The sequence below is a fragment of the Cucumis melo genome, chromosome 4, assembly GCF_025177605.1.
Source record: "Cucumis melo cultivar AY chromosome 4, USDA_Cmelo_AY_1.0, whole genome shotgun sequence".
Classification (NCBI taxonomy): domain Eukaryota; kingdom Viridiplantae; phylum Streptophyta; class Magnoliopsida; order Cucurbitales; family Cucurbitaceae; genus Cucumis; species Cucumis melo.
In genome coordinates this window covers 1,676,272-1,688,920 of record NC_066860.1, presented here as the reverse complement: position 1 = coordinate 1,688,920, position 12,649 = coordinate 1,676,272, and the positions used below count along the sequence as shown (strand labels likewise).

Sequence of the window (12,649 nt, the reverse complement as noted above, 5' to 3'; positions counted from 1 at the left end):
ATTTGTAAATATACACAAAAAAAAGGAAAAAAAATCAAAATTTTAAAACTCAAACTAGTGTTTATGGTTGACTGGTAAAACTTGTATATAGAAAATATATCATCATAGAAGTTTTTTTACTTGCATAACTTTTATATTAATGATTTGACATATAGTACTATTCCGATTATAAATTAGTGATAAGATTTTATCCTTAGCAAAGTGTATATCTTAATTAAAATCTATTCGTGATAGACTACAATAAGAGTATAAACGGTCTATCAATGATAAATTATCTAGTTGAAGTCGACTAACCATAATCATTAATCATTAATCATTTATCATCAATCCAATCGCAATGTTTGTAGTTTGTTGATAAAACATCGGAGTTTGTCGCCTAGATAGATGTAAAATATTAGGAATTAAAAAAAATTTTAAAAACTGATTTCCCTATTTGATGAATGTTTATAATTTTCTGTTTTTTTTTAAAAAAATATTATAGCAATTTGCTATATTAACTACTATTTTACCTACTGCTTACGATAAATCTCATAATTGCTTGATTTAGAAATAAATCCACCTTCGTTTTCAATCATGTACTTTTTCTCTAGACAAAAAGGAATGGTTTGAATGCCAAATATAATCAACTTTTTGAAGTCACGAAAAGGACATAAAGTCGAAGATGGAATTAAATCTCACACTAAATTTTCAAATTTCAAATACAATAAAGATATACAAATAGTGAAATCTCAAAAACTATTAAACGTTTTAAAGTTCATAGATCTCTTTTTTACCTTTTAACACAAACAAAAATTTCATTCCGTTCTTATACAACTTCAAAGACATTCCCACACATTTTCATGAACCCTAACACATTTTAAGTTTAGAAAACAGAGTTAAACAATTTGGATAATGATAATAGTGAACATAACTCAACAATATCCAATATGTGTTGATCTCTTTAAAACCAGAGACTCGAACCCCACTTGTCATACTTTAACGTATCAAAAGCCTTTCACTAAGAGAAAATCATTCCTCACAACAAAACAAAACAAAAAAGTGTCGACTTTTGAGGACAATTCAGGCGATTAATTAATGTACAATAGCATTGACATTTTTTGAAACGGTGAGTGGAAAATAAGGAATGTGACAAAGGGAGTAGAAATGTAGCAAAATGTTTCAACTCTTAGAATAAATCGGCCTTTTACTTGATTAGGCCACATTGATTTGGTCAACAACCGTTTTACAACAAATAAAGAGTTTAGATATACAATAGTCCCTGCCCTCATACCATTTTGAAATGTTTTTGGTATAACAATTGAACATCGACAAATTAAAGGGGGAAAAACTCTCTAAAGTAAGTACTAAAACTCTACAGCTAAACCAAACTCATCTCTGTTAAAGAATATGCAAGAAAAATCTTACGAGTAAAAATGATAAACCTTTGTGTTGAAAGCCAAGCTGCTAGCCATGAAACTCTTCATCATCGACGGCGCCAATTCAAGTAAATGATCCAATCGGGGGAGTTAAAAGCCACCAAAATTCAGATTTGGATCGAACTGCCAACAAATAAATAGTGATTCTATGTCATTGTTATTGCAATTTTCTTTGTTATTAACCAATGGTATAACTGAGATGCAATTCAAGAATCCGAAGGGTGACAAAGAGCTATATGTATTTTGTATCATCAGATAACAAATAGTTTATTTTCCTCACATTTCAAATTTCTTTCCATAGAGAGGAAGTCTCAGCCTCCTGATTACAAGGAAACTTCACATTCTTGGAATTCATTTGGGCTTGTTTGGTAAATGTTTTGTTTTTTGTTTTAAAAAATTAAGTCTATTCTCTCTCCTCTTTTTATCATGATTTGGATTTTTCTTTAATCAAATTCTAACGAGTTTATAAAAACTACCTTTTCTATTTTAGTTTTCTAATTTTGGCTTGATTTTCTAAAAGAGATAAATTGATACATGAAATGTAGAGGGATGAGTGTATATAGGCTTAATTTTCTAAAAAGAAAAAACAAATCAAAACAAAAAACAAAATGGTTACCAACCAAGATCTTAGATATATCAACTAATTTAGCTAGGATCACACTATAAAGTCTACAAGCATATACTGAAAAAATAGTAGAAGTGGTACCTGTCTAAAATTCTAACCTTCAAACTGCAATGGCAAAGTTTAATCACTTGATTGGCAGGACGTAATCAAGATTCTTTTGAAACACCCAACCGCTGGGATAAACAAAATTGGGAACTTCCAAATGAAGATGCCAATTCATTACTTTTAAACAGCCAGTAGGCACACCTTCCATTTGACTTTCATCTTCAACTACTTGCTCTATGAATGTAGTCTCCTGCCAAAGAGAAAAAGACAACAAGTGATGAAATTATAGCTCTGATGAATCGTACATATGAATGACAACAAAAAGAAAAACTATGGAAAGAGCACTCAATAAATAGTACCTGAAAACCCTCTTTCACAGTGTCTAACTGTCTAATAGGTTTTGAAGTAGGGCGCCTCCATCTCTTTGGGTCCCACAGAATGGTACTATTGAAAGCAAATCCAGACATGTCAACATGAAATCTTCTAAGCCTCTTACTTTTCTCATTGGTGTGCCAGCCAATAACTTGACTTCCATTGCATACAGGACCTTCCAGAACCGCTTTGTTTTTGTTTTGTGCAAGCATAGCAACAGGCCAGGTGCCAAAGCGGCTGAAAGATGAGTATACACTAAGATAACGAGTCCTCAAAGTAAACAAAATTATAAGGCCGGACAATAAATTCCAGTCATGTAAAGAAAACATGAAACGTGTTCGGATAAGATCAAAGGTTCTCTCAAAAGAAAATTCAGCTCACACTATCAAATAGAAGAAAGGAAAGTTGTATATCTCCGAATTCTAGCCATTAACATCTCCTCACGAAAAATGAACAATATTGGTTGCCTTCCGAGAGGAGGAAAGCCAAAACAGTATTTCGAGAATTTAGCCTTATCCTAACATTTTAAAAGCTGAGTTATGGTTGAGAAATAGGGAGTTAGATCTAAAACATTTCAAATGACGGTTGAAAAGAGCCATAATATATGAAATTATATGATTTAATCATCCTTTTGTGGGAACATAATATGAATTTCCAAGGAGGATGCATCATAGTAGTGACCGGGGTATATATATATTCACACGCGTCGATAGGAACAACTTTCATTCAATAAAAATGAAAGAAAACAAGGGCATGCAAAAAGGAGTATATTGGTACAAAGTTCGATATACATAAAGAAAGACTGAGTTAAGCTAGTGAAAATTTTGTCACTGGTACAAGAATTGGCTTAAGAAAACATTCCCAACAAAGAGATTGTTAATCTGGGTCACTTTTGTTTAATATTTCAGTCAATTTAAACGTAGACAGAAATGATTGGGATGTCGCATAAATACACAAAAGTTAGTTATGCAACCAAAGGTGGGTGTAAAATCATATATTTGCGAAATTACATGCACCATTTTCTCAGTTAAAAAACTGCCATAATGACAAGAGCAATAAAAGTGCAAAATCAACTAAGAATACACAAAAGTACAAAATTTACGAGCAAATGTAATAATGATCGAAACGGACGAATTAAGTAGTCCTCAATTTTAGAAGCAACAACAAATGTGCAAACAATTGATAGAAAATGTTCAAGCCTTCATACGATAGCCAATTAATATCGAATTTTCAAGTCTATATATGTTAAAGAAAATACTCATCAGAAAGGGTCTAAATTACCTAATATCTCTGAGGCTATCGAACAACTCCAACGAATATATATTGTCATCATCGGCAAAGTAAACGATCCCATCGAGCTTATGACGTTCAATGTGTTGCAAAGCCACGTTCCTTTGATGAACTCCTCTATCCTTGACATCAGTCATGTTTTTAGTACAAACCAAATGTCTATACATAACTCCCGTTTTCCGCAATATCTCAGCAGTCTCCATCGAAGCTGAATTCATCTCAACCACAATCCATAACAAAGGAGGATTCGCAAGCTTCAGAGCCTGACCCAAACGATTCAAGAAATAGGCTTGAAGTGCACGATTATACGTCGGTGTCACCACAATCAACTGCGTCTTCGGTACGGAAACAAAACTCAAATTCACCTCCGGAGACGACTTGACCGACAAATTAACCGAATCAACTACCGAATCCTCTCGCCAAACCTGACCATGACTATCTTTCTCAAACTGCACATTCACATGCGGCGGCTTGATCTCGAAGGAAAAATCATGACTACGAATGTCATCGGCATCATGACCAAACGGCATCATACCAAGCAAGAAACCAACCAAGAAAAACACACAGCATCTAAAGAATGCCCTTCGCCAACTATTGCTGCTACCTTTCCGTGGAGGTCTAATAAAGAAAGCTCCAGAGATAAATCTCCGCGCTCCAACGGCAAAAGACGAGAAAGGCGACGAGTATTTAGCATTAGAAAGAAGCTTTGAAGATGGAGAAGAAGTTGAAAACGGTATTCCGTTCGGATAAACCCGATCGTGATACGCCGGCGACAGAGTCCTCCGAATCGACGCCATCAAACAACCAAATCTCAGTTACACTACATGAATCTATAACATTTTAATGCAAAATCAAAGCTCGAATCGAGAAGAAAAGAAACAGAGCAAAGTGAATTAGTGATTAAAATTGATGAAATGAGAGAGAAAAAAAAGTCCGAAATGAAAGGCAGTTGTCGGAGAGAGATTGGGAGTTTAGGTTTTCCTCAGAAGAAAATGTAGGAGACGACTAATCTTGACGGAGATGAAATTACGGGCAGGGGGGAAGCCGCCCAAGATCTAACGCCACTCTTTTCGGGCAGAGCTGGCGGGTAGACCGTCCAGATTGGCAATGGGTTTTTGTTCATTAAAAGCTAACGCGTTGTGGGCCTTTGGATCATTGACACGTGGCCTCCTCTGCCGCCATCTTAACTCGCTTCTCCAAAATTTATTTACTCAACAAATCATACGGAAATAAAAATATTAAATGTCAAAAAAACATTAGCATAATTCAACCATATCATAACACAAGAATATTTAATATAAGGTAGTTAGATCATTACAAATCTATGAGCTTATTGTTATTTTTTGTTGGCTAACTAAGTTTCTCGGCATGACTCGTGTGTTAATTACTGAACTCGAGTTAAGTAACTAATTAGATTAAAATTTAGCTCCTTTTTGTTAATAGAAAATCTCGACTCTCTTATTCAAAATGAATGAAAACACTACGTTAGAACGACTATAATCTATAGTGTTAATTCTTCTCTTTATTTTTCTGTTTAAATTTTTGCTACTTATCGTTCTTCATTTTGGTTTTGCTTGAAGCTCGTGTTTTAAATCCTCTCATTTTTACTATTCTTGAAAATATACGATATAGTTTTATTACAAATGTCCAAATTATTATACTTAATTAATTTCCAATTGTTGTTAACTTATTATTAATACAATTTTTTAATGATTGGTTAATATATATCTCAATAGCTTAATGATCAAGTATTTTCATTTTTTTAGTACAAATATATATTAATTAATTTAATAACATGTTGTAATTAATTGGTTAATGACTCACAACAAAAATAATATTTATTAAATAATTAGTAAATTCTATATTTAAATGTATGTAATAATGTCATTTTCGAACTAAATATATATATATATATATATTTAGTGTCATTTTCATTCAAATTTTCAAAACCCCATTGAAGATTATTATTCAATAGTTCACTGAATTACTTAGTTTCATACTTGTAAACGTTGGAGCAAACACTCATTTAATTATATTATTTAATGATGATGTTTTACTATTTTGGTTTGTTATTATATTATTCATTCAATGTTGTTTATTATTTTGGATTCGATAAATTTAAAATTACGACGGTAAGTCATTGAAAAGGTTTAAAAAAGTGATGAACTCTAAACATTCTAAACTAAGATATCTTTGGTTTTTCAAAATTTTCTAATTTGAAATACTTTGAGTTTTAGTTTAGTCGGGTAAGTGGTACAATACTTTGAAAAAATTGTTTTCTTTATCATTAGGTCGAGATTGAGGTTTGTAGCTTTTTCAATTTTTAGTATGGTATATGATTACAAAATTGTTTGAAATTTTACGTCAAAAAGGAATTTTTGAAACATAATATAATGGTTTGAATAGTATGAACTTTTTAATTGTTTAAAAATTTGCTAGGAGTGAAGCAGATATGCCAAGAGTTTTGTGCAAGCTAGTTTAGTAAAATTTGATGGAATGATCAACTTCGGCTTGTGGCAAGTGCAAAGTCGGTGACGTGTTGAAATATTCAAGGTTCCACGGGATCTAATTGAAGTAAAAGACCAAACAATGGTACTACAATAAAGCTAAATTTGACTAAGAATGTTATTGCTAATGGGCATAGAATTTTGATAGCCAAGAACTTTTAGAGAAGCTTAAAGTAATGTATCATACAAAGAGCATCTCAAATTGGCTCTGCTTGAAGAAGTAGTTTCACACATTGTGAACAATGGAAGGTAAAAAAAAAAGTCTCATATCATCATGGTATTCTTAGTGTCATTTGTTTCTGAGTTGGGGATGATCAAAGTGAAGATAGATCATGGAGATAAGACATTCAGACTCATCTTGTTAACGTCCACTTTACCATGATAGAGAATGTGAAATTAACGGTTCCATAAATTTGCACATGGACATTGACCTAGTCGTTAATGCAAGTCGTGTAGTGAAAACCGTATCAATGTCCCACATATGAAGTAATTAACGGTTCCATAAATTTGCACATGGACATTTAAGTATGTGTTATAATTATTTGAGTTAATAATCATGATTATTATCGATAAAGACAATAGATGTAATAGAAGCCGTAAATTATTCAAATATCTTGTCGAGGTAGACTTTGTTGGGTTTTGAAAAAACAATTGTCCCACATATGAAGTAATTAACGAGCTTCAACCACAATAAAAAGAAACCATATAATATGTACCATTTGATTTCAAAACATCCCAATTCAAAACATTTTTAAACTTTAACTTTGTTTCGTAGCGATATAATATATTTTGTAATAGCGTTTTCTTTGTAAATATGGTTCATAGCGATTTTTATGTTATCGCAATAATTTCTCCTCAATTAAAAGTGTTTGTTACTTTAATTTTTGTATTTTGTCTTTTATTGTTATTTTTTCTACATATTCTACGGCAGTGTAAAGTTTTTTTCTCCTAATACTTAACTCAACGATAATTAACATACCTTATTTTCCTTAAACTATGATTGATATCGATTTTTATCGTACCAACAAAAAATTATGTATGAGATTAAAATCTCAAGACATTGAAGTTGAAGCCATCACTAATTTGGCTTACATAAATATATATCAATTAATAACTAAACTAATTACCTATTGATGATTGCCTACGTTTCCATAATATGACATCTCTAAATCTCATTAATTATTAACAACCAACTCTTAATTATTATTCAATTATGATTCACCGTTGATTAATTAACTTAATAGTCATCCAAATTCATCAATAATTATCTTATATTAACACTAAATAACACCCATATGATATTAATTACTTCCTTAGCACATGGGCACAATAAAATTTGTATGTATATATATATATCTATAAAGAATTGCTTTTCAAAATAATTAATCATATGAAAGAAAAAACGTGTCAAAAAGGATAGATGTTGATTTGAATAAATTAATGTTTGTGCAATAATTGAGCATTAAAAAGGGAATGATAGTTTGGTATGTGTTACTATAACATGGTATTAATTATATAATTAATTGAGTAGGTGTTAATTTGTTGAAAATATATTTATTATTTATTGTGAATTAAGAGAACTTAGTTCTATATATCACCTAAAAGAATTTTTATTTATGGAATATTAATAGAGTAGGTGTATCATTCCAAAGTTATGAGAGCTATGAAAAAGGATTATTAAGATTGTTACTATCTTGAATGAATTTAATTAAGTTGACTTCGACATATAATTCATTCTACTTATCGATGGTTTTATACATATATATATATATCAACTTGAGCATAGTTTAATTTGTTTTGATATAAACTTTTAATGTCATACTGCTAACCATTTTGACTAAGAAATCAGCCATTATATTTAAGAAAGATGCAAATTACTGTAAGACGTGGAAAAGGAATATGTTTAGTTTTCTAAAACAAAAATGAAATAATTACCAAACGGAGCATAAGAGGTTAATGGTAAAAAAAATATTGAATTAATTTTGTCAATTAATCATACAAATTTAAGAGCGTAACCTTTTGACCTTTCAGTTTTGTATATAAAAAGTTATAAATTTTTTTAATTTTTCTTGTCTAATAAATTAATTACCTATCAACTTTTGTTAAATTTTAGAAATTATTAGACACAGAATTTGAAAGTTGATGATTTTATCAGACATAAAATACAATTTTATATTTATATTTTAATAGAAAATTTGTAAAAAATAAAACATTTAACAAAATACTTACACTTTATAGAAAAATTAAGTGTAAATTTTTCTTTCCTCTTTCCATGGTTTTGTTCTATGAAACGTAAATAGTTTGTAAATTTTTTCTATTTTTTTGAAAAAAAAAACTCTATTTTTTAATGTTTCATTTAATTTAAAAAAAATTAAAATTGGGAAAAGTTGAATTATCAAATAAACACAAATATGAAACTTGGGCTTAAGCCCAAGAGTTATAGGGCCCATTCCAACCATCAATGATTTAAGGGATGCTTTTTAACAAAATTGCTTTTGAGTCATCTATCTATTTTGTAAGCATTATGAAAAAGAAAAATAATTAAATGCTTTTATTTACTAAAATTATATATAATTAAAAAAAACAATTTAAAAATTGTTTCAAATGTAGAATTTTAATTTTTTTTAATACTCGTTAATATTTTTTGCAAAATACTGTCATTTTTCTTTTTCAAAAAGCATTCCAACACAAACATTTTACAAAGTGTGTCATACACAATTAATATAAAATAATTCATACCTCTAAATCACTTTAAAATATGTCAATGAATTTATTTATTTTCCAATTTCATAAAATTAAACAAAATCAAAATGAGAATATATAAATATATATAAAAAAAATCATGTTTCCAAAAAATTGGCAAGTATAATTTTATCATTATTAATATTCACTTTTTTTCTTTTTGACATTATATAACTTAAAAAAATTGAACCGACTTTAATCAATAATACAAATGTTATATTAGTTGAGTTAAATTTATTTTAATTGTATCTACGTCACCTTATCTCACTTTTTTAATTTTATTTATTTTTTAATAACGAATGAAATAACGTTAATTTTACTTTAATCGACTCGAAATTTTAATTTTTTTATATATATTCTCTAAAATTCAAAATTATAAATGTAGTTTTTGAGATTTTTCTCTCTTTTCAAATTATCAATAAACTAAACATAATAGAACAATTAACTTTTAAAAGATTAAAAATTTTCAAGAACCCCTATTAGACTCGAAGTTAGAGAACTAAAAAATCTTTAAGATATAAAATATAAAATTTGAAGTCTCCTCGGACACATTTAAAAATTTAGAGTTCTAAAAAATTTTAAAAAAAACTTTTTATTTGAATTAAAATCAAAATGTAATTTTTTATAAGAAAAATACTTAGGTGTTATCCGTCAATACTTCTATTTTCATACAATTCAAACAATTATCCAATGAAGAATTTTCGAGTCGCAAATTTTCAATACCTTTTTCCATAAGCTTAAGCTACACATAATTATTGCTTTATGTGAACAATTTGAATTTAGGAGTAAATAACAAAGCAACAAATGTCGTCTTCCTCTACAAATCATAGCTTTAAGGCTATTCCAATTCTATGGTGAAATAAATATGATTTTGAAAATGATTGATTGTTACAAAGGGTTCCTTTTAAAAAAGTAATGAAATGGATAGACCTTTGGAAGGGAAAAATTTAGATATGGAAAAGATAGGTTGATGAGTAATGCCAATATCTGCATGAATGAGCTCATGATTGATGTAAATGAGTGGTTGATTTGCACAGTAAGATTTTGTGTTCTACTTCTCACATATACGACTTTATTACTCTCTATAGAAATTAAGATTTTACTGTATTTATAAATATTTTTTACCGAAAAACACGTTAAAAGATATTGTATTTTCTTGGAGTTTTTATGTAAATCATAATTGTTATACATCTATATATATATATATATATATATATATATATATGTATGTAAATTGAATTCTTAAATATAACAAAATTTAAGATTCTATCAATGCATCGATAAAAGTCTATCAGAATTCATTGTTGATAGAATATGAAATCATACTGTTCTAAAACAAATATTCTCAACATTTTGGCCATTTATTCTAATTTTACCCCACGCGTGTACGAGACGGATGTCTAAAGTGAAGTGCGAAAACCTAGAAATTCTGAAAATGATTCGGGTACGTTAAGCTTTAAAATGATTACCAAATAATTTATCATCTAATATTTCTTTTTTAATAGTAAAAATATTATCTCATTCAGACAACCATATACATATATCAATTTCTCTAATTTTATTTGATATTCGATTCAACTTTTGAGTTAAAGATAAACATACACACCCCATATATAGAATTTGTAGATTTTAACTTTTTCAGTTAAACAATGATAGATTTTATTAGTAAAAACGATTCTCCAAATATATCTTCACAACGACATAACATAAGATACCATGGATTTGTTCTTGTGTCATCACTTGTATATCCATGATTACTTCCTTCATTAACCAATAATATGTGAGATTTTTGTTCGCGTTTTTAATAGAATTGAGTGATCGAACCGTCAACTTTCACACAACAATTGAAATACCTTATCCTTCAACAATAAATATATATATATATATAATAACTATCGCACAATCAAGAAACGGTCTTTATGGCCTTAGGTTGCATTCAAACTCATCTTTGCCCTAAAGTACTTATCTTTTTTGAACAAGAAAAAGTTTTATATCCCAAACAAAAAAGGGGTCTTCTTTTTTTTCTTTCTTTTCTTTTTTTCATTTTTAGGGAAATGAAAGTGGAAGAACCACATCAAATGGTCTAGAGGCTTTAAAACCCATTTGAGTTAAGTGAATGAAAAAAAGTCATTACAAAACAAAGTTCAATAATTTGAATAAAGACTATATATATATATATATATATATATATATATATATATATATATATATATATATATAATAGATTATTTTGATATTTTATAAAGAGAAAAAAGTGAAGGATAACATAAAGTTACAAAAGGGGGAGATCACCATTGAATTGGTGCAATTTAATTTTTTGTGATGCAATATGCACTAAAGATTATTATTATTATTATTATTTATTTGCTTCAAATTGTGGGATTCATTAATTGTGCCTTAAAAAATCAACCCTTTTCCCCTAAGAGTTTAACCATAATAATAATAATAATAATAATCTTTTAGATGAAAGGTTAAAAATCCACTAATCTAAAAACCCTAAAAGAAGAATTCTCTTTTATGATCATTTGAGCTTGTGTGTGGAAAATAAAAGTTGTGTGCTTGGTTTTAAAGAGACTCCAATATTCACAAATCAGTGTGCTTAAGAATTATTCTCTTAATTATCATTACAATAATATATATATATATATATATATCATCGTCAAGTAATTATATTTATCGAAGATGTTTTTTGGTTTGATTTCAAAATATTTTTAAATTTCATCGTATCGTTGAATTTTATTTTAATTTAGTAATTTTATTTCAAAACAATTAATGAAGTTTTCTATTTTTTTTTTATATGTAATTAATTTTAAAATCAAAATTAAAATGGAATAATTAGTGAAAAGTTAAAAGATTAAAAAGTGTGTAATATTAAAGCTGTATTATATATATGTATATATAGCTCAATTCATTGTTTTGAAGAACAGAGCATCTTAAAATAGTATATAAAGTCAATAAAAATAAAACATTGTATTATATAACATAATTAAATGAAAAGGAATATATAACATAGTAAAGATCATCTTCTAGGTAATTAGTATAGCATATTATTGTATCCCCTTAAATTTATATATATCTTTAATTTGAAAAATAGTTAAGTTGATCTCGATATCACTTTTTTCTTTTATACATGTTATCAAATTGTTTAATCATAATTTGTCACATGTCCGCAATATTTTGTCTTTTTTTTTTTTATTGAAATATTTCTACTTTTTTTTTACGAGAGTGATGTCTGAGTATAAACCCTTTTCTAAGTATAAAACCTAAAAATAAAAAATAAAGTTAAAAAAAAGACCAGTTTTGGTCCCCTATATACGTTCATTTTTGTAACAATTTAGCACGTAAACTTTAGCATGTAACAATTTAGTCCTGTACTTTCAAATTCTTAATAATTTAATCCTTAATGTAAAAAGAAAAAAAGAAAATCAAAATTAAATATCAATTTTTATTATTTTATGATATAAACTATATATTATGTAAAAATATCGAGTCTCTAATTAGTTTATCGATTTATTTTTGTAAAAATATTTATTAAAATTTGACAAATCAAAATTTAGGTATTAAAATAAAATCAATCCATTTTTTTTTTTTTTCTTTCCATCCAAGGGTTGGGTTTTAATCCTTGATTGAACTAATGTACAGAAATTAATTAA

The 12,649-nt window shown here is 28.2% G+C and overlaps 1 protein-coding gene across 2 annotated transcripts; it reads right to left on the bottom strand.

Moving 5' to 3' along the window:
- Positions 1-1,144: 1,144 nt before the first annotated feature.
- On the bottom strand, positions 1,145-4,833 carry LOC103503627 (probable beta-1,4-xylosyltransferase IRX9H). 2 transcript variants are annotated; one of them, XM_008467881.3, is made up of 4 exons: positions 3,739-4,833; positions 2,445-2,694; positions 2,122-2,335; positions 1,145-1,538 (listed from the first exon to the last, which is right to left on the bottom strand). In XM_008467881.3, exons 1-3 carry the CDS (start codon positions 4,542-4,544, stop codon positions 2,165-2,167), a joined length of 1,227 nt encoding a protein of 408 aa, XP_008466103.1. In that variant the 5' UTR covers positions 4,545-4,833; the 3' UTR covers positions 1,145-1,538; positions 2,122-2,164. The 2 variants fall into 2 exon arrangements, with proteins under 2 accessions (XP_008466103.1, XP_008466104.1); XM_008467882.3 differs by having other exon boundaries at positions 2,139-2,335.
- Positions 4,834-12,649: the final 7,816 nt, after the last annotated feature.